This window comes from Ovis aries, chromosome 4 (genome assembly GCF_016772045.2).
Source record: "Ovis aries strain OAR_USU_Benz2616 breed Rambouillet chromosome 4, ARS-UI_Ramb_v3.0, whole genome shotgun sequence".
Classification (NCBI taxonomy): Eukaryota; Metazoa; Chordata; class Mammalia; order Artiodactyla; family Bovidae; genus Ovis; species Ovis aries.
The window spans coordinates 49,746,513-49,770,618 of NC_056057.1; the positions used below are offsets into that span (position 1 = coordinate 49,746,513).

General features: G+C 39.8%; 1 protein-coding gene across 1 annotated transcript in view; it reads left to right on the forward strand.

Annotated features, from left to right (window-relative positions):
* Nucleotides 1–24,106, forward strand: part of PRKAR2B (protein kinase cAMP-dependent type II regulatory subunit beta) — a 111,055-nt gene that overhangs the window by 81,676 nt on the left and 5,273 nt on the right. Inside the window, exons 5-8 of the mRNA XM_027968589.2 lie at nt 12,413–12,519; nt 15,694–15,847; nt 20,721–20,822; nt 22,418–22,492. Coding sequence (XP_027824390.1) covers nt 12,413–12,519; nt 15,694–15,847; nt 20,721–20,822; nt 22,418–22,492 — 438 coding nt within the window. The remainder of the gene's footprint in view (nt 1–12,412; nt 12,520–15,693; nt 15,848–20,720; nt 20,823–22,417; nt 22,493–24,106) is intronic.

Genomic DNA, 24,106 nt, shown 5'->3' on the forward strand with positions numbered 1-24,106 from the left:
GTTCTGTATTTTAGCAGGGATTACTTTTTCATATATCCGTGTATGAATTCTTAAGCTTTATAATATTTTAAAATGCAGCTAATTCCAAGATAACAAAAAGTTATTATATAGCACTATATTTCATCCTTTTTTACATTTAACATCCAGGACTAGAGCTAATCAATGAAGCTGATATTCCCCCTCCACCTGCTCTAAACAAGTTGAAATATAAATAGTAAGCAAAAATAAAATATTTGTAAACCATTTAATCAAACTTTGTAATTTTGATAGGTGACCATATGTTGCCTGGATTGATGAACTCATTTGGTCCCCATGGGGCCAATTAGCATCACATCAAAAAAGCACTGTTTTACAGACCCATTGGCTTCATCTCCAGCCCTGGCTGTTCTTTCACAAGTAGGTGCCAGAGGTCACATAGGGACCCAGGAAGGGGATGAAAGCCACTGCCTGCAAACTGATCACCATCTTTCTTCCAAAAGTTTTTCTTAACTCACATAAAGATACAGTATTACATTCTGGGTTCAGATGGAGAGTTTGGCAATTTAATTAATTAAATTTAAATCAGTATGCATAAATGGGCTTCCTTGGTGGCTCATTGGTAAAGAATCTGCCTGACAATGCAGGAGACTCAGGAGACGGGGTTCAATCCTTTGGCTGGAAGATCCCCTGGAGAAGGAAATGGGAACCCACTCCAGTATTCTTGCCTGGAAATCCCATGAACAGAGGAGCCTGGCAGGCTAAGTCCATGGGGTTGCAAAGAGTAGGACAGACTTAGCGACTAAACAACAGCAACAACGTATGCATATGTAATTTACAAAAATTCAAAAGGAACAAAAAGTAGTCGGTGAAAGGGAATCTCCCTTCTATCCCTGTTTCCCAGCAATCCAGTTTCTCAGGAGTCAAGTTCTTTTACCACTAAGATGCATATTTTTCCAGGGTTATGCTATGTATATACAGGTAATTCTTTTAAAAATTTTAGTGGCAGCAAACTCTACACAGTGTTCTGCCTGGTTCTTTTTTTTTTTTTTTTTTTAACTAAACAGTATATTTGTATTTACAGAGATTACATATTCTTTTATAAAATTATTTATAAAAGTTTAAATTGGTAACATTTATGTGTATAAAGCTAAACCATGGACACACATTATGTTTCGCTATTGTCTAATGTTTTAACATTGTACATAAAAGAGGGGCCCCATACAAAGTCAAAATAATGTTGAAAAATAACAAAGTTGGAAGACTCACACTTGCAAATTTCAAAACTTTTACTCTACCACCTGAATCTAACCCGATATTATGTATCAACTATACATTAATAAATAAATAAATTTTGAAAAGTACTACAAAGCTACAGTATTCAACACAATGTGTTACTGACATACAGTTAGGCATATCAGTCAGTTCAGTTCAGTCGCTCAGTCGTGTCCGACTCTATGCGACCCCATGAATCGCAGCACGCCAGGCCTCCCTGTCCATCACCAACTCCTGTAGTTCACTCAGGCTCATGTGAATCGAGTCGGTGATGCCATCCAGCCATCTCATCCTCTGTCGTCCCCTTCTCCTCCTGCCCCCAATCCCTCACAGCATCAGGGTCTTTTCCAATGAGTCAACTCTTCACATGAGGTGGCCAAAGTATTGGAGTTTCAGCCTCAGCATTATCCTTCCAATGAACACCCAGGACTGATCTCCTTTAGGATGGACTGGTTGGATCGCCTTGCAGTCCAAGGGACTCTCAAGAGTCTTCTCCAACACCACAGTTCAAAAGCATCAATTCTTTGGTGCTCAGCTTTCTTCACAGTACAACTCTCACCTCCATACATGACCACAGGAAAAACCATAGCCTTGACTAGACAGACCTTTGTTGGCAAAGTAATGTCTCTGCTTTTGAATATGCTGTCTAGGTTGGTCATAACGTTCCTTCCATGGAGTAAATGTCTTTTAATTTCATGGCTGTAATCACCATCCGCAGTGATTTTGGAGCCCCCAAAAATAAAGTCAGCCACTGTTTCCACTGTTTCCCATCTATTTCCCATGAAGGGATGGGACCAGATGCCATGATCTTAGTTTTCTGAATGTTGAGCTTTAAGCTAACTTTTTCACTCTCCTCTTTCACTTTCATCAAGAGGCTTGTTAGTTCCTCTTCACTTTCTACCATAAGGGTGGTGTCATCTGCATATCTGAGGTTACTGATATTTCTCCTGGCAATCTTGATCCCAGCTTGTGCTTCCTCCAGCCCAGTGCTTCTCATGATGTGCTCTGCATAGAAGTTAAATAAGCAGGGTGACAATATACAGCCTTGACGTACTCCTTTTCCTGTTTAGAACCAGTCTGTTGTTCCATGTCCAGTTCTAACTGTTGCTTCCTGACCTGCATATAGGTTTCTCAAGAGGCAGGTCAGGTGGTCTGGTATTCCCATCTCTTGAAGAATTTTACACAGTCTGTTGTGATCCACACAGTCAAAGGCTTTGGCATAGTCAATAAAGCAGAAATAGATGTTTTTCTGGAACTCTTGCTTTTTCCAGCGGATGTTGGCAATTTGATCTCTGGTTCCTGTGTCTTTTCTAAAACCAGCTTAAACATCTGGAAGTTCCCGGTTCACGTATTGCTGAAGCCTGGCTTGGAGAATTTTGAGCATTACTTTACTAGAGTGTGAGATGAGTGCAATTGTGCAGCAGTCTGAGCATTCTTTGGCATTGCCTTTCTTTGGGATTGGAATGAAAATTGACCTTTACCAGTCCTGTGGCCACTGCTGAGTTTTCCAAATTTGCTGGCATATTGAGTGCAGCACTTTTACAGCATCATCTTGCAGGATTTGAAATAGCTCAACTGGAATTCCATCACCTCCACTAGCTTAGTTTGTAGTGATGCTTTCTAAGGCCCACTTGACTTCACATTCCAGGATGTCTGACTCTAGATGAGTGATCACACCATCGTGATTATCTGGCTCATGAAGATGTTTTTTGTACAGTTCTTCTGTGTATTCTTGCCACACCTCTTCTTAATATCTTCTGCTCCTGTTAGGTCCATACCATTTCTGTCCTTTATCAAGCCCATCTTTGCGTGAAATGTTCCCTTGGTATCTCTAATTTTCTTGAAGAGATCTCTAGTCTTTTCCATTCTGTTGTTTTCCTCTATTTCTTTGCATTGATCGCTGAAGAAGGCTTTCTTATCTCTCCTTGCTATTCTTTGGAACTCTGCATCCAGATGCTTATATCTTTCCTTTTCTCCTTTGCTTTTTGCTTCTCTCTTTTCACAGTTATTTGTAAGGCCTCCCCAGAGAGCCATTTTGCTTTTTTGCATTTCTGTTCCATGGGGATGGTCTTGATGCCTGTCTCCTGTACAACGTCACAAACCCCCATCCATAGTTCATCAGGCACTCTGTCTATCAGATCTAGTCCCTTAAATCTATTTCTCACTTCCACTGTATAATCATAAGGGATTTGATTTAGGTCATACCTGAATGGTCTAGTGGATTTGCCTACTTTCTTCAATTTAAGTCTGGATTTGGCAATAAGGGGTTCATTATCTGAGCCACAGTCAGCTCCTGGTTTTGGGCATCAGAGGGCACACACTGAAACCATAATCACAGAAAACTAGCCAATCTGATCACATGGACCACAGCCTTGTCTAACTCAATGAAACTAAGCCATGCTGTGTGAGGCAACCCAAGATGGGCGGGTCACAGTGGAGAGGTCTGACAGAATGTGGTCCACTGGAGAAGGGAATGGCAGACCACTTCAGTATTGTTGCCTTGAGAAGCCCATGAACAGTATGAAAAGGGAAAATGATAGGATACCGAAAAAGGAACTCCCCAGGTCGGTAGGTGCCCAGTATGCTACAGGAGATCAGTGGAGAAATAACTCCAGAAAGAATGAAGGGATGGAGCCAAAGCAAAAACTATACCCAGCTGTGGATGTGACTGGTGATAGAAGCATGGTCTCATGCTGTAAAGAGCAATATTGCATAGGAACCTGGAATGTTAGGTCCATGAATCAAGGCAAGTTGGAAGTGGTCAAACAGGAGATGGCAAGAGTGAACATCAACATTCTAGGAATCAGCGAACTAAAGTGGACTGGAATGGGTGAATTTAACTCGGATGACCATTATATTTACTACTGTCGGCAGGAATCCCTTAGAAGAAATGGAGTAGCCATCATGGTCAACAAGAGAGTCCGAAATGTAGTACTTGGATGCAATCTCAAAAACTTCAGAATGATCTCTGTTCATTTCCAAAGCAAACCATTCAACATCACAGTGATCCAAGCCTATGCCCCAACCAGTAATGCTGAAGAAGCTGAAGTCGAATGGTTCTATGAAGACCTACGAGACCTTCTAGAACTAACACCCAAAGAAAGATGTCCTTTTCATTATAGGGGACTGGAATGCCAAAGTAGGAAGTCAAGAAACACCTGGAGTAACGGGCAAATTTTGCCTTGGAATACGGAATGAAGCAGGGCAAAGGCTAATAGAGTTTTGCCAAGAGAACGCACTGGTCATAGCAAACACCCTCTTCCAACAACACAAGAGAAGACTCTACACATGGACATCACCCAATGGTTAGCACCGAAATCAGATAGGCATATAGAACAATGGAATAGAATTGATAGTCTAGAAACAAACCCATACATCAGTAGTCATTTGATTTCAACAAAAACGCCAAGATCACTCATTGGGAAAGAATAGTCTTTTCAATAAATGGTGAAAGGACAACTGGATTTCCACATGCAAAAGAACAAGGTAGGACTCCTACTTCACTTCTACTTCATGTAGAAGAATTAACTCAAAATGGACCAAAGATCTATATATAAGCTCTGAAATTGTAAAACTCTTAGAAGAAAACACAAGGGTAAGCCTTCATGACCTTCAGGTTAGCAGTATTTCTTAGACAGACACTGAAGTCAAGAGTAAGAAAAGAAAAAGATAAATTGGACTTCAGAAAGGTAGCAAATTTTGTACATCAAAAGACATCATGCACTAAAGTAAAAAGACAATGTATAGAATGGAGTATTTGCAAATCAAGTGTACACATACACACCACAAATACATATATATGTATTTGTATCATATATAAATGATAAGGCCTCATATCTAGAATATAGAAAGAACTAGTAACTCAGCAACAAAAAGACAACCTAACTTAAAAATGTGTAGAGTTCTTAAATAGACTTTTCTCCAAAGATAACATACAAATGACCAATAAGCACATGGAAAGATTGTTAAAATGGTTAGTCACAAGTGAAAATAAAGGTCAGAACCCCAGTGAAATACCACTTCACCCCCACTAGGATGGTATCACTTTTTAAAAAAGGAAAATAACAGGTGTTGGTGACGATGTGGAGAAATCAGAACCTAGCACATTGCTGGTGGTAAAGTAAAATAGTTCAGGCACTGTGGAAAATAGGTTGATAGCTTTTCAGAGTTAAACACAGAATTACCATATGACTCAGCAGTTTCACTCCTAGGTTTAAATCCAGAAGAACTGAAAAAGGTGTTCCAACAAATAGTTGTATATGATTGTTCATAGTCGCACTGTTCACAATTGTCAAAAGGTGGAAGCAACCCGAGTGCCCATTGAAGATGAATGGAAAAGTAATTTGTGGTGTGTTTGTGTGCATGTATATACATAGAGCAAAGTTTACATATAATATATATACATACATGTAGTTTTACCACACTCCACTTTCTATACAAAGTGGAATATTATTCATCCATGAAAAGGAATGAAGCTTCCCTGGTGGCTCAGTGGTAAAGAACCATCTGCCAACAAGAAGATGAGGGTTCGATCCCTGGTCAAGAAGATCCCCTGGAGAAGGAAACGGCAACCCACTCCTGTATTCTTGCCTGGGAAATCCCATGGACAGAGGAGCCTGGTAGGGCTACCAATCCATGGGGTTGTAAAGAGTCAGATACAACTTAGTGATTAAACAAGAATATATGCTACAACATAGCTGAACTTCAAAAACCTTATAATGACTAAGGTAAGCCAAGCACTAAAAGTCACATATTGTGTGAATCCAGTGTATGTCTGACTCTTTGTGACCCTGTGTACTGTAGCCCGCCAGGCTCCTCTGTCCAGGGAATTCTCCAGGCAAGAATACCGGAGTGGGTAGCCATTCTCTTCTCCAGGGCATCTTCCCAACCCAAGGATCAAACCTGGGTCTCCTGCATTTCAGGCAAATTCTTTGCTGTCTGAGCCACAAAGAAAGCCCCATCATATGAAATATCCAAAAGAGACAGAAAACAGGTTGGTAATTGCCAGGGCCTAGTAGGAGAGAAAAATGGGAACTGACTGCTTAATGGACACAGGGTTTCCTTTTGGGGTGATGAAAATGTTTGGGAACTAGATACAGATGGTGGTTGCACAACTTTATGGGTACTAACATGTTCACTTTAAAGAGGTAAATTTTATGTTATATGAAATTTCACTTTATTAAAAATTTTGTATTTCTGTATATAGCCATCTGAACATGTTCATTTACTTTAGTTTTAATATTTAATGGTTAGAATACACTTCAAGGATGAGTTTGGAGTTAACACGTACACACTATTCTATATAACAGATAATCAGTCAGGATCTACTATATAGGACAGGGACCTATATTCAATATCTGGTAATAACCTATGAGGGAAAAAAATCTGAAATATATATGTATACCTGAATCACTTTGCTGTACACCTGAAACAAACACCACACTGTAAATCAGCTATGTTTCAATATTTTAAAAATGTTTAAAAAAAAAAAAGAGCTGTTTACAGAATTGATCCTTGAAGCGCCTCTACAAAGTCCTGGGTTCCAGTAAACAATTTGAAAAACGCTGAGCCCTTTTGACAGCATGTATAAGGTGGGGAGCCTGCCTTGACAGGAGCAGGCAACTCATGTCTTTGCTCCATCACCACTAGACAGCTCTCCTCCTTAGGCAGGTCTTCACATCGTTCCCAAATCTCCAGAGATGTCTCCCCAGCCATACCAGTTCTGGTCCCTGCAATCATGCACATCATCAGTGTGACAGCAGAGCGCAGGTGCGTTCACTGGAGCTCCTCCTAACGCAGGGTTTCAGACTTCCGGTTCCCGTTCATTGAGTGTTCTCATGCTTGCCAGCAGCTCCAGTAAAAGACAGGGATCTTAAAAGCCTCATGTTCTTTTCTTACTAGCTGCATTGCTTTCTGATGTATGGATGTACAAAACTTACTTACACAGAGCCTTGCTGATAAACTTGTTTTTTCAATTCTTTCCTGTTACGATGCACATTTTGCAATGAAAAAATGCCTGTGCACATGTCATTTCAAAAATGTGCATAGAATAACATCCTAGACAAGGAATGATGAGGTGACAGGGAACACCTTCAAAATGTTATTGACTGTGGCCAGCACTCCCTTGGAGGCCTGTTCCATCAACCATCTTCAGGAGGACTCCTCCTGCCCGCACCATATCCAACAGTTGAATAAAAAGAGTATCTCCTTTCCATTTTAATTTGCATTCCTCTGAGTGAAGATGAACGGTTCTATGAAGACCTACAAGACCTTCTAGAACTAACACCCAAAAAAGATGTCCTTTTCATTATAGGGGACTGGAATGCAAAAGTAGGAAGTCAAGAAACACCTAAAGGAACAGGCAAATTAGGCCTTGAAATACGGAGTGAAGCAGGGCAAAGGCTAATAGAGTTTTGCCAAGAGAACGTACTGGTCATAGCAAACACCCTCTTCCAACAACACAAGAGAAGACTCTACACATGGACATCACTAGATGGTCAACGCCGAAATCAGACTGATTATATTCTTTGCAGCCAAAGATGGAGAAGTGCCATACACTCAGCAAAAACAAGACTGGGAGCTGACTGTGGCTCAGATCATGAACTCCTTATTGCCAAATTCAGACTTAAATTGAAGAAAGGAGGGAAAACCACTAGACCATTCAGGTATGACCTAAATCAAATCCCTTATGATTAATACAGTGGAAGTGAGAAATAGATTTAAGGGACTAGATCTGATAGAGTGCCTGATGAACTATGGACGGAGGTTCCTGACATTGTACAGGAGACAGGCATCAAGACCATCCCCATGGAACAGAAATGCAAAAAAGCGAAATGGCTCTCTGGGGAGGCCTTACAAGTAGCTGTGAAAAGAGAGAAGTGAAAAGCAAAGGAGAAAAGGAAAGATATAAGCATCTGGATGCAGAGTTCCAAAGAATAGCAAGGAGAGATAAGAAAGCCTTCTTCAGCGATCAATGCAAAGAAATAGAGGAAAACGACAGAATGGGAAAGACTGGACATCTCTTCAAGAAAATTAGAGATACCAAGGGAATATTTCATGCAAAGATGGGCTCGATAAAGGACAGAAATGGTATGGACCTAACAGGAGCAGAAGATATTAAGAAGAGGTGGCAAGAATACACGGAAGAACTGTACAAAAAAGATCTTCATGAGCCAGATAATCACGATGGTGTGATCACTCATCTAGAGTCAGACATCCTGGAATGTGAAGTCAAGTGGGCCTTAGAAAGCATCACTACAAACTAAGCTAGTGGAGGTGATGGAATTCCTGTTGAGCTATTTCAAATCCTGCAAGATGATGCTATGAAAGTGCTGCACTCAATATGCCAGCAAATTTGGAAAACTCAGCAGTGGCCACAGGACTGGTAAAGGTCAGTTTTCATTCCAATCCCAAAGAAAGGCAATGCCAAAGAATGCTCAGACTGCTGCACAATTGCACTCATCTCACACTCTAGTAAAGTAATGCTCAAAATTCTCCAAGCCAGGCTTCAGCAATACGTGAACCGTGAACTTCCAGATGTTCAAGCTGGTTTTAGAAAAGACAGAGGAACCAGAGATCAAATTGCCAACATCCGCTGGATCATGGAAAAAGCAAGAGAGTTCCAGAAAAACATCTATTTCCGCTTTATTGACTATGCCAAGGCCTTTGACTGTGTGGATCACAATAAACTCTGGAAAATTCTGAAAGAGATGGGAATACCAGACCACCTGACCTGCCTCTTGAGAAACCTATATGCAGGTCAGGAAGCAACAGTTAGAACTGGACATGGAACAACAGACTGGTTCCAAATAGGCAAAGGAATACGTCAAGGCTATATATTGTCACCCTGCTTATTTAACTTATATGCAGAACATCATGAGAAACGCTGGGCTGGAGGAAGCATAAGCTGTAATCAAGATTGCCAGGAGAAATATCAATTACCTCAGATTTGCAGATGACACCACCCTTATGGCAGAAAGTGAAGAGAAACTAACAAGCCTCTTGATGAAAGTGAAAGAGGACAGTGAAAAAGTTGGCTTAAAGCTCAACATTCAGAAAACTAAGATCATGGCAAATGGTCCCATCCCTTCATGGGAAATAGATGGCGAAACAGTGGAAACAGTGTTAGACTTTATTTTTGGGGCTCCAGAATCACTGCAGATGGTGATTGCAGCCGTGAAATTAAAAGACATTTACTCCATGGAAGGAACGTTATGACCAACCTAGACAGCATATTCAAAAGCAGAGACATTACTTTGCCAACAAAGGTCTGTCTAGTCAAGGCTATGGTTTTTCCAGTCGTCATGTATGGATGTGAAAGTTGGACTGTGAAGAAAGCTGAGCGCCGAAGAATTGATGCTTTTGAACTGTGGTGTTGGAGAAGACTCTTGAGAGTTCCTTGGACTGCAAGGAGATCCAACCAGTACATTCTAAAGGAGATCAGCCCTGGGTGTTCATTGGAAGGATTGATACTGAGGCTGAAACTCCAATACTTTGGCCACCTCATGCAAAGAGTTAACTCATTGGAAAAGACCCTGATGCTGGGAGGGATTGAGGGCAGGAGGAGAAGGGGAAAACAGAGGATGAGATGGCTGGATGGCATCACTGACTCGATGGATATGAGTTTGAGTGAACTCTGGGAGTTGGTGGTGGACAGGGAGGACTTGTGTGCTGTAGTTCATGGGGTCGCAAAGAGTCAGACATGACTGAGCGACTGAACTGAACTGAACTGCGAGAAATTGAACATTTTTTTATATTTTTAAGGGTTCCTTCCTCTTTTACTGGAAGCCCTGCAGTCAGTTCTGTATCTTTGGTTTCCTGAAGCTACACTGTCACGTGAGTGTGGAGGTGCTGGCCTGTGAGTGAGCCCTTTCAGTCTGAAAACTTACATCCTTTGGTACTGGAAAATTCATTCCTTATTTTCCTAATTATTTTCTTACATTTGTTGCCTGTGATATCACTTTGTTCCTCTTATCTTTTCATTTGTCGACTTACTTTGAAGTTTTTTATTTTACCTTCTTAGTTCTTTATTTACTTACAGAAGATTCTGTAGTGGTGGGTACATTTTTACCTTTGTGGGTACCTTTGTTTAAACCACTGAGTGTATAGCACCAAGAGTGAACCCAGATGTCAGCTGTGGACTCTGAGTGATATTGATGTCATTGTACGTTTATCACTTGTAATAAGCGTACCCTCTTCTGGGTCATGGTAATAGAGGAGAGGCATGGAGAGGCAGTGGGTTTAGGACAGTTCTTTATGCTTTTTTGCTCCATTTTGCTGTGAACCTAAAACTGATCTAAAAATTAAAATAGTTGAAAGGAAAAAAAATTTGGTAATGATGTTTTCAGTTTTGAGCTTATCTATTTTTCTCTTGTACTTTTTCTAATCCTGTTTTTTTCATCTCATGATCATGACATCATCTTGAACATCTCTGGGTATATAGAGTAAAACTTTCTGAAAGCTTATCAACTATTCTTGAGTTTTCTAGCTCATTGGTGTTTTACTGCTGTTTATCTTAGTCTTGTAGGCTCCCAGAGGGGCTATGCAAAGCTGATGAGGACCCCTGAGTAAGTGGGGCAGGCCTGACCATCAGTGTCGTGCTGGTTGGGTGGCAAGGAGCCAGCTGTTCACGTGGAGGAACCCCTCATCCAAGCAGCTGAAGGTCCTCGTTCCAGGGCACCAGTCTTCACCGTAACTCTTCTAGTTCTGTCTTATTTACTTAGTTTCTCCTAAGAAGCTGACTCTGATCTTGTCTGGGAAGAGTTGGGATTAACACTTGGTTGCTAGTGTTCTGTGTTCAGGATGCAGGCATGTGGAGGAGAGTATCAGCTGATCGTAGAGGACTTCCAGTCAGTCCCTCTGTTTTCAGCAGTGCCTCAGTCCCATTCTGACCAGGCCAGGTGTCTCCCAATCTGGAGCTTCTGGTGCTCTGACAGGTGGCCGGCCTCTCCACGATGCAGGCCCCCTGCCCATCTCTGAGCGGCACCTTCTCTCTGCCCTCATGTAACTTCTCTTTGCTCTAGAAATCTCTCCTCCACTTTTCCTCTTCCTGTTCTCATCTGAGTGGAGTGGTACCTTCATGGTCCCTGTGAAATATTAATGGGGTCTCAAGAAGAAGAGAGTCACATGTAGTCTGTTTGTGCTTTTGATCCAGAATATTTTGTTTCTTCAACCTGTGTTTTCCACTTGGATCTCCCCTGCCCTCTATCTTCAGATCCTTAATTTGCTTATAGTAATAATTGGTTTTGGCCTGGGCGGTTGGAGTTGCTGCCTTTTTATATCCATAGAGAGTGACGTAAACCCTTCCTACAGCTTCTGAGTTTCCTGTTACTATCACCACACTGTTCCTCCATACCCATTTGTTCTAACTTCAAAGACCTGTGAATTGTCCCAGGACTTGTTCTGAAGAAGGATTTCTTTGGCCTTCTAGTTTATTCTCACTATCCAGGGTTAATTCTTAACCCTTGTCATGCACACTTTAGAAGAACAAAGTTTCAAGATAGTTGTTGACTTGATAGGTTTGATGTCTCTGGATTCAGTTTTAATACATCTGTCCTAGGGAGGTACATGGTTGCTTCCTGAAGAGAACCTTAGTGATAAAGGACATGGATGGAATGTTTGCTACAATCATTTTTGGTTTTACTTTTAGTTTTCTTTTCTTTTTTTTTTTTGGTTCTGTATTGTTTTCAGTGCTAAACCAAGAAGGATTGGCATCATGGTTTAAATTGGCTAAATATTTATAAATTTCAGTGATGATTAAAATAGGAAAGGTTTTTTAAAGTTTAGAGATCTCTAAAAGGCATTTGCAGTAGTTCTTTACTAACCTGATAATTTTAGTTGCTAAGGTTATATTTCACAAGGTATATGATGATTCGATGGTTAGTTTCCTTTTGTATTAAAGTGGTGATAGTTGCAAAGATTCTGAAATAGACCAGTAATAATTACTTTTATTCAGGTAGTGAGTATGAGAGTAAATATATAATCATCTGGTTTGTATGTGATGAGAAGGGGACTGTTCTGTATGTTTTTTTACAAGACTCAATGGCAGTCATGATATTTCCATTTCTTTGAGCTTGTTCACAAAAATATAGAGCTAATTGTGGTTCTTTAAGAAAACATGGTCTACATAAACAAGATTATGTCTTTTATTTTTGAAAAATAGGAGCAGATGTCTCAAGTATTAGATGCCATGTTTGAAAAATTGGTTAAAGAAGGGGAACATGTAATTGATCAAGGTGATGATGGAGACAACTTTTATGTAATCGATAGGTAAGTTTTGTGTAACTTTGCTCCTGAAATGTAATGAACCTTTTGTGAAAATCTTATGTTATAAAGACTGACGGATTAACATACAGTAATTGCTATTGCCTGTCTGCCCTTATTCCTATGTAACTGGGCCTATAAACCTGCTTTGAACTTGTGTAATGAAACTGTGCTAGATCAAGGAAAGAGGTATAATGTATGGATGACTGTTGACTTTCGGTGAATCAATAAGTCTCAGTCATTTACTGGGAGCCTCCTCATCTGTTAAGTTTACTTGAGGGCCAGTTACACCTGTCACAGAATTGGATACTCTTGTCAACATGAAAACAGCAGTGTGATACAGCATCTGGGATATTGAATCCATATAACTCAATCTGTTATTATATTTTCTAAAAAGTTTCCTTTATTATTGTTTAATGAAGTGAAGCATACTCATGGTTTAAAAAATTCAAATTCAGAGGGACCTAAGGTGAAAAGTTAGTCTCTCTTCCTACTGCTTTAGCATCATCTCATCAGCAGAGTGAGTAATTTGTGTGTCCTTCCAGAAATTGTTTATGCATTATTCTATTCGCCTGTTAAAAACTCTGCAGACAAATTATTTAAGGGAGAAGGTTTGTATTTATATTGAAAATACAATTTCAGAAAACTGAAGTTGTGTTTCACTTCATCAAAGAGTAGTATGTTTTAAGCAAAACTTGGGTAACAACCCTAAAATGTTAAAGGAGTCCAGCCTGAGCTGAGCCTTCATTTCTCCACTTCTTTTAAGCAGTGAGGAAGCGTTTATGAGATGTTTGGAATCCTTAGCCTCTCCTGTTTGTGTAGAACATGGATCATCTCCCAGTCTTGACTTGCTGGGTTACACTGGCTTCTCTGGGCCCAGCTGTGTTCTACTCAGAGGCCTCACAGGAAGCCCCTCAGCTGTCTGTGTCGGCTCTGCTCCCCGCTCTGGGCTGTGGGAGGTACCTTTCATGCATCAGCACCGCGTGCTCTGTGAATCCTTCAGCCCTTCATCCCTTAGACCTTGGTGACCTGTAGGGGCTGCACTAGCCAGGGCTGGAGGGGGACTCTGTGATTTTAGAATGGTCTCACGTGTAAATTGAAGTCACGATTCTGGTACCATTAGCAGCTTTCATCAACGAAACACCTCAGAAATTCACTGTTTATTGTATTGAATAGTAGGAGTATATGAGAACCTCAAATACCGTACAGGAATCACTTTGGTTTAGTTGGTATTTTGACTGTAAAACCGCCTTACATTAGTGCATAGTGCCTTCCCTTAGTTCCTCATCACCCTTTTGACAGATGAAAATTCTCAGGCACACAAAAGTGATGCGAGTCTGGAAGGTCACGCAAGTGAGTGCGGGCCGACCCAGCACCCAGGTCTCTTGGCCACCATGTGTGTCTTTCTGTGACTCTGCACTGCCCGGGGCCTCATGTTCTCAGGGGGAGAAATCTGCAGGAAAAGCGGCATGTAGTGTTTTAGCTGCCTTTTAGACTGCTGTGATTTTAACAGGACTGGTAGCTCACTGCACTTCTCATCAGCACATTTGTTGTATATTTTATCCTACTCAAAGTAGAAAAATGTAGAAAACGGTTTTAGTGCAAATGTATAAATAGAAAAATTAATCTGTACTTGAAAAATAACTGTCCGTGAGACAAATTCTAGAAGGAATCCCTGAAATAGCGATTCTAGTCATGAATTATATTAGAAACCGGTAATTCTTAATTCATGCATATTTTTTGTCCAGTACCTCATGTGTTTGCTTTTGTTGTATCTTTACCATCTGTAATCCTTTCCTGATCTTAACAGCACTCCCTGTTTTGTCTTTGCCAGACTTTAGCCAATAGAATAAAGCCAAAGAATTTTCTCCTGTCTGACCTCACAGGTGTTTCAGCAAGCCGTGAAGCCATGTTCCCTGAACAGATACAGTACATGAAAAGACAGTCTTCCACAGAGAGAATGAAGTTAATGGAAATAAAGGATCAGGAGTGCAGTGACATGCAAACAGCATTTTATTTGCTAGAAAAAGGAACCCAATTAAAAGATAAGCACAAAAAATCTAGAAGACCGGGATCGGATATTTAGTCTGAATTTCTACCACCTTTAGATGGGCGGTCGGTCTAACATACAGGGCCAGGAGATATAAAGTGCCAGAGAATACATTTTGCAGGCTTTGCAGGCCATAAGGTCTGTGTTGCAACTACCCACATCTGCTCTCGTGGCACAGGTCAGCTGCAGAGTGCAGAAACAGCCAGCGTGTTTGTCTTTCCAGTGAAGCTTGATTTACAGCAGCAGGCAACCAGTCTTGGACCCCAGCTTGCCGGCCCCCACCCTTTAGATCATAAAGGACCCTGTAGGTACTGTACAGTAATGGCTGACCAGATTGTTAGAGCTATATTCTTTTTTAAGATTATTTTCTTCTGATCTCAGAAGTAATGCATGTTCGTTACGGAAACAAAAGCTTTTCAGTTACATAGTGAACGTCACTAGCCTCCATGATGCTTAAACTCAGAGCTCATTGAGGTCAGCAGATTCACATGCATGCCTTCAGATGGTTTTCTTTGCCTGTTCTCTTTGGCTGCAGTCAGTTATATTTTCATCCCTTATTTTTCTGTCTTACATGTGTGTTGTTTACCCTCATTTGCCCCAGCAGGCCCATGTACAGACTTTACCCTAGTCCCATTGCTGGTCTCTTCCTCCTGCTGGTCCGGAATAGGCGGTGTCTTTGTCATGTATTGATGCCCTTTTAATACTGTTTGTCATCAGAGAGGAAAGGAAAGTAAGAGCCCATCCCCAGCTGTCACCCTTGGGGATGTGCCCTCAGTCTCAGGGACGGCTCCTGTTACTTCCAGCACCTTTGGAAGGCTTCCAGTGCATCCATCCAGCTTCCGCTGCTCCCAGGTGTAAAGACCTCTGCAAGGATGTAGCAGCTGGGAGCAGTGGCTTTTTTGGAGAAAACTGAATGGCTGGACCAGGGCAAAAGGGAACTTCCCACTGTTCATCCTTCTAGACATTTAAAATTTTAATCAAGTCAATGTGTTATGATGTCTGAGCAAGAAGACCAAGCAATAAGTAATTCTTAAAAAAAAAATGAGATTTTATTGCCAAAGGCTCATGTTTTGTTGTGATGAGACTTGATTTGAATTACTTTTACGTCTTCTTTTTCATGCATCCACCAGAGGAACATTTGATATTTATGTGAAATGCGATGGTGTTGGACGGTGTGTTGGCAACTATGACAATCGTGGGAGTTTTGGCGAACTGGCCTTAATGTACAACACACCCAGAGCAGCTACAATCACTGCTACCTCTCCTGGTGCTCTGTGGGGTTTGGTGAGTGAAGTATTTATTTGACCTGAATGTCATTTGTAAAAAATCATTATGCCAGCAGCCAGGTAGCTGCAGTATTTTAGTTTTAATAGGTAGATGGTTTGGGGATCACCATCGGTCATCAGAGAATTTATTAAGCAACTAACAGGTGCTCCTAAATGCTCCTCTTTTACCATTCTTAAAAACCAGCCAGTCACACAAATAAACAGAGGCTTCAGTGCTATTTTTTCCGGTAGGTTTCTGTGGTAGGTATAATATCTGTGGTTCGAAGCAGGGTCCCCTGCCTTGTAGCATCTCTATCAACTGGGAACTTACTGGAAATGCCCGTTGAGGCCCCACTTACTGATTGAGGCCTGCTGACTCAGACACTGGCTATGGGACTCCACAATCTGTATTGGAGCAAGCCCATCGCATGAGTCTCATGCCTGCTTGAGATAACCGCTGTAAACTGAGACTCTGTGTAGTATAAACTGATTGGTAACAACCCTGCATTGGCAAGCAACTGTGTAGAGAAAAAATACTCAGTGTCTGTGTTTCTCACGTGGATGCACGTCAGAGTTACTTAGAGGTGTTAAAAAAGAAATTCTCTTACCTAGGCTCCATTACAGACAAACTTATTCAACTCTCAGACCTGGGCTTTTAAAGTAAACTTCTTGAGGGAGGCTCACAAGGGAGGGAATATATGTATAGTTATAGCTGATTCATGTTGTACAACAGAAACTAACACATTATAAAGCAATTATACTCCAGTTTTTAAAAAACCCATCCAAAAAGAAAAATAAATTTCTTGATGCCTTTTCTATAAGGCTTAAAATTTGGTTTAAAGACTTGAGTGAGGGAAAGGAGGGACATTCTTTTCATAAATGATCTTGGGAGACCAAGTAGCAGATCCGAGTAAAGCTGATTCTGGACCCTGGTTAAGCTGGTGCTTAGGGATCACCTGGAAATCTAGTTAAAAAGCAGAATCTGACTTACGGGGTCTGGCATGAGGTCTGTGATTCTGCATTTCTCTTACACTCCCAGGAGGCACCAGGGGCTGCTGGTGCCCAGAACACACTTTAAGTAGCCTGATTTAAGGGACTGTTGATACTACTTATGTTTTCTTTTAAAATTGTTGATAACATCCCACCCTATGGTTCTGACATGAGTTTATTTGGTTATTTCTCTCAAATCCTTTTGTGGAAGGAGACAAGGTTGAAGTAACAGGAAGTTTGTTAAAACCTCCTTTTCAAGAACTGTAGCCTCACAGAAGTTACGCGTGGTTCAGTCACCACTCAGCCTTTGATTCCGCGGTGAATTCAGCCAATAAAAATCTCTCTTGATCAGAGAAACAAGACTTGTTGTGCATTTCTTCTTCTGAGACCCAGGCAGCTACTGTTGACTTCTTAAAAATGTCATGAGTCACTTTTTAAGTGGTGCAAGCAAAATTGGAATTGTTTCAGGTGGAAGGGAGCTTGTCCTCTGAAGTGTCTTAAGGATAATCAGAGATTTGAATACCTAAAGCCGGCAAAATAAACACTCAAAACCCGAGTAGACTTGGCCCTTAGGAAGTGTTTGCCTACTGTCACAAGGGTGGGTTGTGATCTGTTTCCTTAAAGAAGGTACCATTTAAAATGTAATCATCTTGGTGGGGTTGCCAGGCAGGGTCAGATTGTCATAGGATAAGGAGGGCCTCCTCATGCACATCCTTGGAACAAGGCCCCATACTTAGCGGGTTGGCCTTTTGAGTACTGATAGTTCTCAGCCCTGAAAGGAACCTTAAACTAGGGACAGAGGTCCAGCAATTTCCAGGTATATGTGATACTTATGTTCTCAGGAAGGGTGAAGGATTTTTCAGAGTTTTTTTTGTTTGTTTGTTTGTTTGTTTTTTACAAATCTGTACCTGTTTGAAGATATCTTGAAGGAGGGCATGGCAACTCCAGTATTTTTGTCTGGAGAATCCCCATGGACAGACGAGCCTAGCGGGCTACAGTCCATGGGGTTGCAAAGAGTCGGAAACGACTAAGTGACAAGCACACACCCGTTTTAAGCTCTGTAGAAGTGAGCAGTTTGTGATGATCACCTTAGGGTATGTGTATAAGTGAAGTGGGTGTTTTTTTAAAATTATAGTCATTAACATAATTAATACTTCAAATCTGCTTTCTTAGCAGCTGGCCTAACTAGCCCCCTTTCAGACACAGTCAAATAGAAAAGGAATTTTGCTTTTGAGACCAACAGGTTGGAGCTCTGCCATGTAAGTGCAGGTGCAAAGATAAGCAAATCTCAAGAGAAAAGTCCTTTGTAGAATAGTCCAACTTTGTAAATAAGTCTAGGTCACTGTTAGCCTTGGGGAATTAACTGATCTACATGACCATGCCGGTGATTTAGAGAGGTGACGATTGAAATGACTGGGGTGAAAACATTTGAAATGGGACTTTCTGGATTTTATTGTTATGTCACAGTGAGTGTGAAGAGGCAGGCCACTAGTAGAAGATTTTTCTTGAGACACATAGCTTGTTGCTGTGGTTAATTTATAAATTGCTAACCCATTTCTTGGCTTCTCTGTTTTGTAATAAACCTTGTTCATAAAATGGTGTTGCAGCTGCTTCCCAGACCTGTTTATGTATCAGAGTCACTTGGGGAGCTTTCATGAAATGAAGATTATTATAGAGTGCTATTTGCAGAGATTTTCAATCATTAAAGTCTGGGATCTTAGAAACCTTTTTGAAAAAAACACAACAACTGATTCCAAATGCAGAGCCAGGCTTGCAAATTATTTCAATAATTTTACTTGTTATCTTGAAAATTTTTTCTTTTTTAAAAAATGATTGAGTGCAAGTCCAAATCACAGCCCTTATAAAATTATAGTAGACTAAATTAGAGAACAGGATGTTTAATTTCCTAGATACTTACATCCACACTGGCATTTTTCTCTATCCTGTCGGTTCATTTAAATTCCTTAATATTTGTCCTAGTAATCTATTAATTAAAGAACATATCCCTATTAATTTTATTTTGTATTAAAAGAGTATAGTTGTTGATCAGTGTATGCCAAACTAACATAATTCTGAGAGCTCTTCACTGAGAACTAATAGAATGTTTTGTAGGAATTTTTAAAATGTAAAATTTGTAGGAAGACCATTTTTTGAGCCATTACCTATAAAGTTTTCCCTCGTTCCTCAATTCAGTGTTGGAACCTTGGGGTTAAGTAGTATAAACATAGGAACATTTGAGGGCAGTGAACATGATAAACACTGGAATCAAAGTCTACTCACGAAAGCTGTAGTTTCTCTGTGCACAGTTTTAAAAAAGAAAACTGATATGTGGATGTGACATAAAATCCTAGAGTCAGTAATTTTTCAAGCTCTCTTTACATTGTAACTGCATGATTTAAAAACATTTTCTAACACTACTGGTTTCCATGTTTTTTTTTTAACTGCAGCCCACAAGAAACATGAGGACATGTCAAACCTCTGCATGTGTGTGTGTGAGCTTTTGTGTATAACGGAAACATACATATAACAACACCTTACTAAAAGGGATGCACACCCAGGTTTTCTGTTTTGTTTTTTAAATAAAAGGCTGGTCATGGGTGAAGGGGGTCAAAAGGTACAAACTTCCAGTTAAAAATACATCCTAGGGACGTAACGTACAGTATGGTGTCTGCAGTTAATACTACTGTATTGTATAGTTGAAAGTTGCTATGAGAGTAGATGTTTAAAGTTTGCATCACAAGAAAAAGAATTCTGTGACTATGGTGACAGATGTTAACTACTTATTGTAGTGATCATTTCACAACAGATACAAATACTGAATCATTATGTCCTACGCCTGAAACTAGTATGACGTATGCCAGTTATACCTCAAAAAGAAAAAAACGCTTACTTCACTCTGTATAATCGGCTCCAGTCTCATCCACCTCATCAGAGCTGATTCAAATGTATTCTTCTTAATGGCTGAGTAATACTCCATTGTGTATATGCACCACAGCTTTCTTATCCATTCATCTGCTGATGGACATCTAGGTATGGGGAGGGAGGTGGGAGGGGGTTCAGGATTGGGAACACATGTACACACGTGGCGGATTCATGTTGATGTATGGCAAAACCAATATAATATTGTAAAGTAATTAGCCTCTAATTAAAATAAATTTAAATTTTAAAAAATTAAAAAAAAAAAAAAAGCTCGACACTTCCCACTGAATTTTAACACTTGAGGGCTGTTATCTATAACAGAAGAACTCAGTACTAGTTTGAACTCATAAAAACTGAGTAGAATGTTGGTCGCCAGGGGTTGGGGGTGTAATTATTAAAAGGAATATGTTCTGAAGATCCAGTGTACCTGATTATAGTTAACAATACTGTCAATATATATTTGAAAGCTGCCAAGAGAATAAATCTTAAATGTCACCACAAAAAAAGAAATGACAATTATTTGTGGTACTAAGTAATTCTACTGTGGTAATAATTTTACAATATATAAGTATATCAAATCAACATGTTGTCTACCTTTAAACAATATTACAAGTCAATTGTATCTCAAAAAGCTGAGGAGAAAAATAAAAAAGCAGCTGGTATTTCTTTAATAGTGCAACAGCGCCACCTCGTGGGTTAGTCCACTAGTTACATGTTGGTCAGATCTCTGTTCTTAATTAAAAGTAAACTGTTGCTTTCCTTCAAAAGCATGAAAATAACATTTTATATGGTTCTATATTTATGCTTAAGGAAATAAAAATCTGAAATGAGTTGTATTAGAAGTATAATATTAATCTTTTATTTTTAAAATCTTCAATTATTGTTTGTTTCTTACAGGGAATAAATGAAACTATCTCTTCAAACTTTCTTTCCTCATAAAGTCTACCTTTTAATTGTCTTCATATTTGATATTCTGCCTTTAGGACAGGGTAACCTTCAGGAGGATAATTGTAAAAAATAATGCCAAAAAGAGAAAAATGTATGAAAGCTTTATCGAGTCACTGCCATTCCTTAAATCTTTGGAAGTAAGTATATGTTTCTGCTTTTATTTTGCTTTAAAAGCTTCTGTTTTGTTAGGAATGCTTAGCTTTGTAGAGGGTTTCTTTGAATAATAATCTATCCATATTTTCACTTAAAAAGATTACATTGTTTTAATAGCTTAGTATTTCTTCCACTGCCTGTAACTATCTATTTTGTTATTTACACATAATAGACTCCTGGGAGCAGCTACAGCAGATTTACATGAGGTCTCTTTCTAAAAGCAGACTTAAACTAATCACATAAATGTAGGCAGTAGCCTTTACAGGAAGAGGCTATCTAAATACAGAATGTCCTCACTGGCCTCTCCTTCCTTATTCCTTTCCTTTTAAAATTGGCATCCCAAGGTGTCTCTTTCTTGTTTGCAGTCTGCACTTATTCCCGTGCTGTACTTGTCAAGTCCCCTGGCTTTAAATGGCTATTATGTCAATGCCTCTTAAAATTGACATCACTGTGCAAGGCCCCACCCTGGAAGCCAGGCTTGTTTATCTGACTGCATATTTAGCATTTCCTCTGGGACATCTAAAAGATATCTCAAACGGACATGTCCCAAACATCCTTCCTTCTCTTCCCCACCTGAGTGATAGCAATACCATCCTTCCAGCCTCTTGGCCAGAATCCTTGAGGTTGACAGACCTACCTGCTGTCATGCCCCTGTGTTGGCTTGTCAGTATTCACCTGGTAGACATTCGGGCCTCATTTCAGAATGCATATCGGGCAGCTCATCTTCTCCACCAGCAGATCTGTCTAAGTAAAAATAGGTCAGAGTTGGAAATTCAAATGCCTTCAGAGCTAGGCAAGTAACAAAGAAGAAAACCAAGCCAGGATGGGACTTTGGTAAACTGGAGAGCATGTGCTCCATCTTAGGAAACGGCTGTTAGTGCACCAGAGTTTATTTGTGACACAGGAAAATATAGGCTGAGTGTTGCTGACAGTTCTGATTTTTCAAGAGAAGCTGGAAATTCAAGTTTTTATGAAAAATTTGTTAAAAATGCTGGCAAGTAATTTATATAATGGGGCTTCCTTGATAGCTCAGCGAGTAAAGAATCTGCCTACAAATGCAGGAGACACAGGAGACATGGGTTCAATCCCTGGGTTGGGAAGATCCCCCTGGAGTAGGAAATGGCAACCCACTCGAGTATTCTTGCCTGGTAAAATCCATGGACAGAAGAGCCTTGTGTCCATGGAGTCACAAAGAGTTGGACACCACTGAGCGATTGTGCTTTTTATATTATTTAGGTTTATTAATATAAACACACACATAAACACACACATTGCTCAGTTTATTTGGCCTGTAGGCTACCATTTTTAAGCCCATGAAATAATTAAGATTTACCTGATTAGTTTGTTTCATACAGTTGTTCATCCGTTTCCAAGGGATTGATTCTAGGACCTTGGTGGATACCAAAGTCTGCAGATGCTCAAGTCCGTTACAGCAGACCCTCCGTGGCCCTGGGTTCCACATTTGTGGGTATGGAGGGGCAACTCTATATTTACTGGAAAGAATCTGTAGATAAGTGGACTGTGCACAGTTCAAACCCATATCGTTGAGGGGTCAACTATTATCTTTTTTCCTTTATAGGTTTCTGAACGCCTGAAAGTGGTAGATGTGATAGGCACCAAAGTATACAACGATGGAGAACAAATCATTGCTCAGGTATAATACTTTTTATGGAGCTCAGTTTGAGGTTATTTTCCAAAAGATTCTTATGTATTCTAAGTCTTAATAACATTTTCATGTATCCATAATTAGTATGTAGTGATGGATTAATATAATTATTTCCTGCCAGATCTATTAAAAATGGCTTAATTCATAGCCATCAAGCTATCTGACTGTTTTTTTTAAATTAAATCTTAAGGAATATATATTAAATCATCCAATGGATTTAGGCATAATTTTATGTTTGTACCAGACATGAAGGTCACATGTATATAGAGAATTAAGATGTCATTTGTAAGAGGGGGAAAAAAACTAGTAATCGTTCCATAAGATTTATTAATAAGGACCCAGAAGGTGCATTGGAAGGTGTAAAGTTCTGCACAATCGGTTCATTGGTGAAACCCCCTCCTGGTGAAATTAACCAAGAAGGGGACATGTTGCTCCATGTACTTCACTGGCTGCCGGGCACTGAGGGGGCCAGCGTGCTCTTGAACCCATAATGCTTTTCTCAAATCCCATTTAGAACCTGAAGCAATACACACACATATTGGTTAGAACAGACCTACCCAGAAGTAGGATTTATAGAGACGGTTAGAGTTTACAGGTAAAAGCATATCGATGATACTACTAACTTGCTAGTTATAGTATGAAGCATTGACTGCATGCTTTAAACAGGTTTTTTAGGGACTTCCCTGGTAGTTCAGTAGTTAAGACTTCACCTTCCAAAGCTAGGGGTGCAGGTTCAATCCCTGGTTGGGGAGCTAAGATCCCACATGCCTCATGGCCAAAAACCCAAAACATTAAAAAAAAAAAAACAGAAGCAGTTTATAGCAAATTGAATTTGTAACATATTCAATAAAGACTTAAAAAAAACAGGTTTTTAACAAATTGGGTAATTTTCCTATCAATATTATACTACATTGTAATATTTATCTAAAATATTGTCTCTTTTCATACATGTGAAACAAGAGTCAAGGTCTGGGAGGCTGAGAAAAGAATTAGTTTAGAAGGCAGATAAACAGGTAAATCAGTCAGTCTTCCCCCACTGCCACCCCCAGTCTGTCACATTAGAGAACAAGGCTGAGATTCCATGATACAAACCGAAGATCTGCAAAGCATAGAGCGCTTTTGAAATGACTTTTCCCAATTATTTTGAAATAATTACAGATTCACATCATACTGCAAAAAAAAAAGAAGTCCCATGTGCTCTTGACCCAGTCTCTCCCAGTGCATTTTGTATCACTAGTACAACATCAAAACTAGCAAACTGACATCGACACAACCAACAGAACTTAACTCATTAGTTTTACATGCAATTTGAGCATGTTTTAAAAATGACATTACATGGCAGTTGATAGACCTTTTATGATTAAAGACACTTGAATATTTTGCATGAAGCTCTTATAGAAAGCCTGATAAAAAGGTAAGAGAAAAGAGATATGTATACTGAGAGTTTATTAAAGGTATCTTTAGATAGTTGTCTTTTAAGCGTTTATAAACATACATGTCTGCACTATAGTACAATGGAGACTCTGCATTCCTTATGATGTATTATAATCTGATACTGTATTTCTTGAATTGTAGTAAAGAGTTTTGAAATACCTGAGTTTC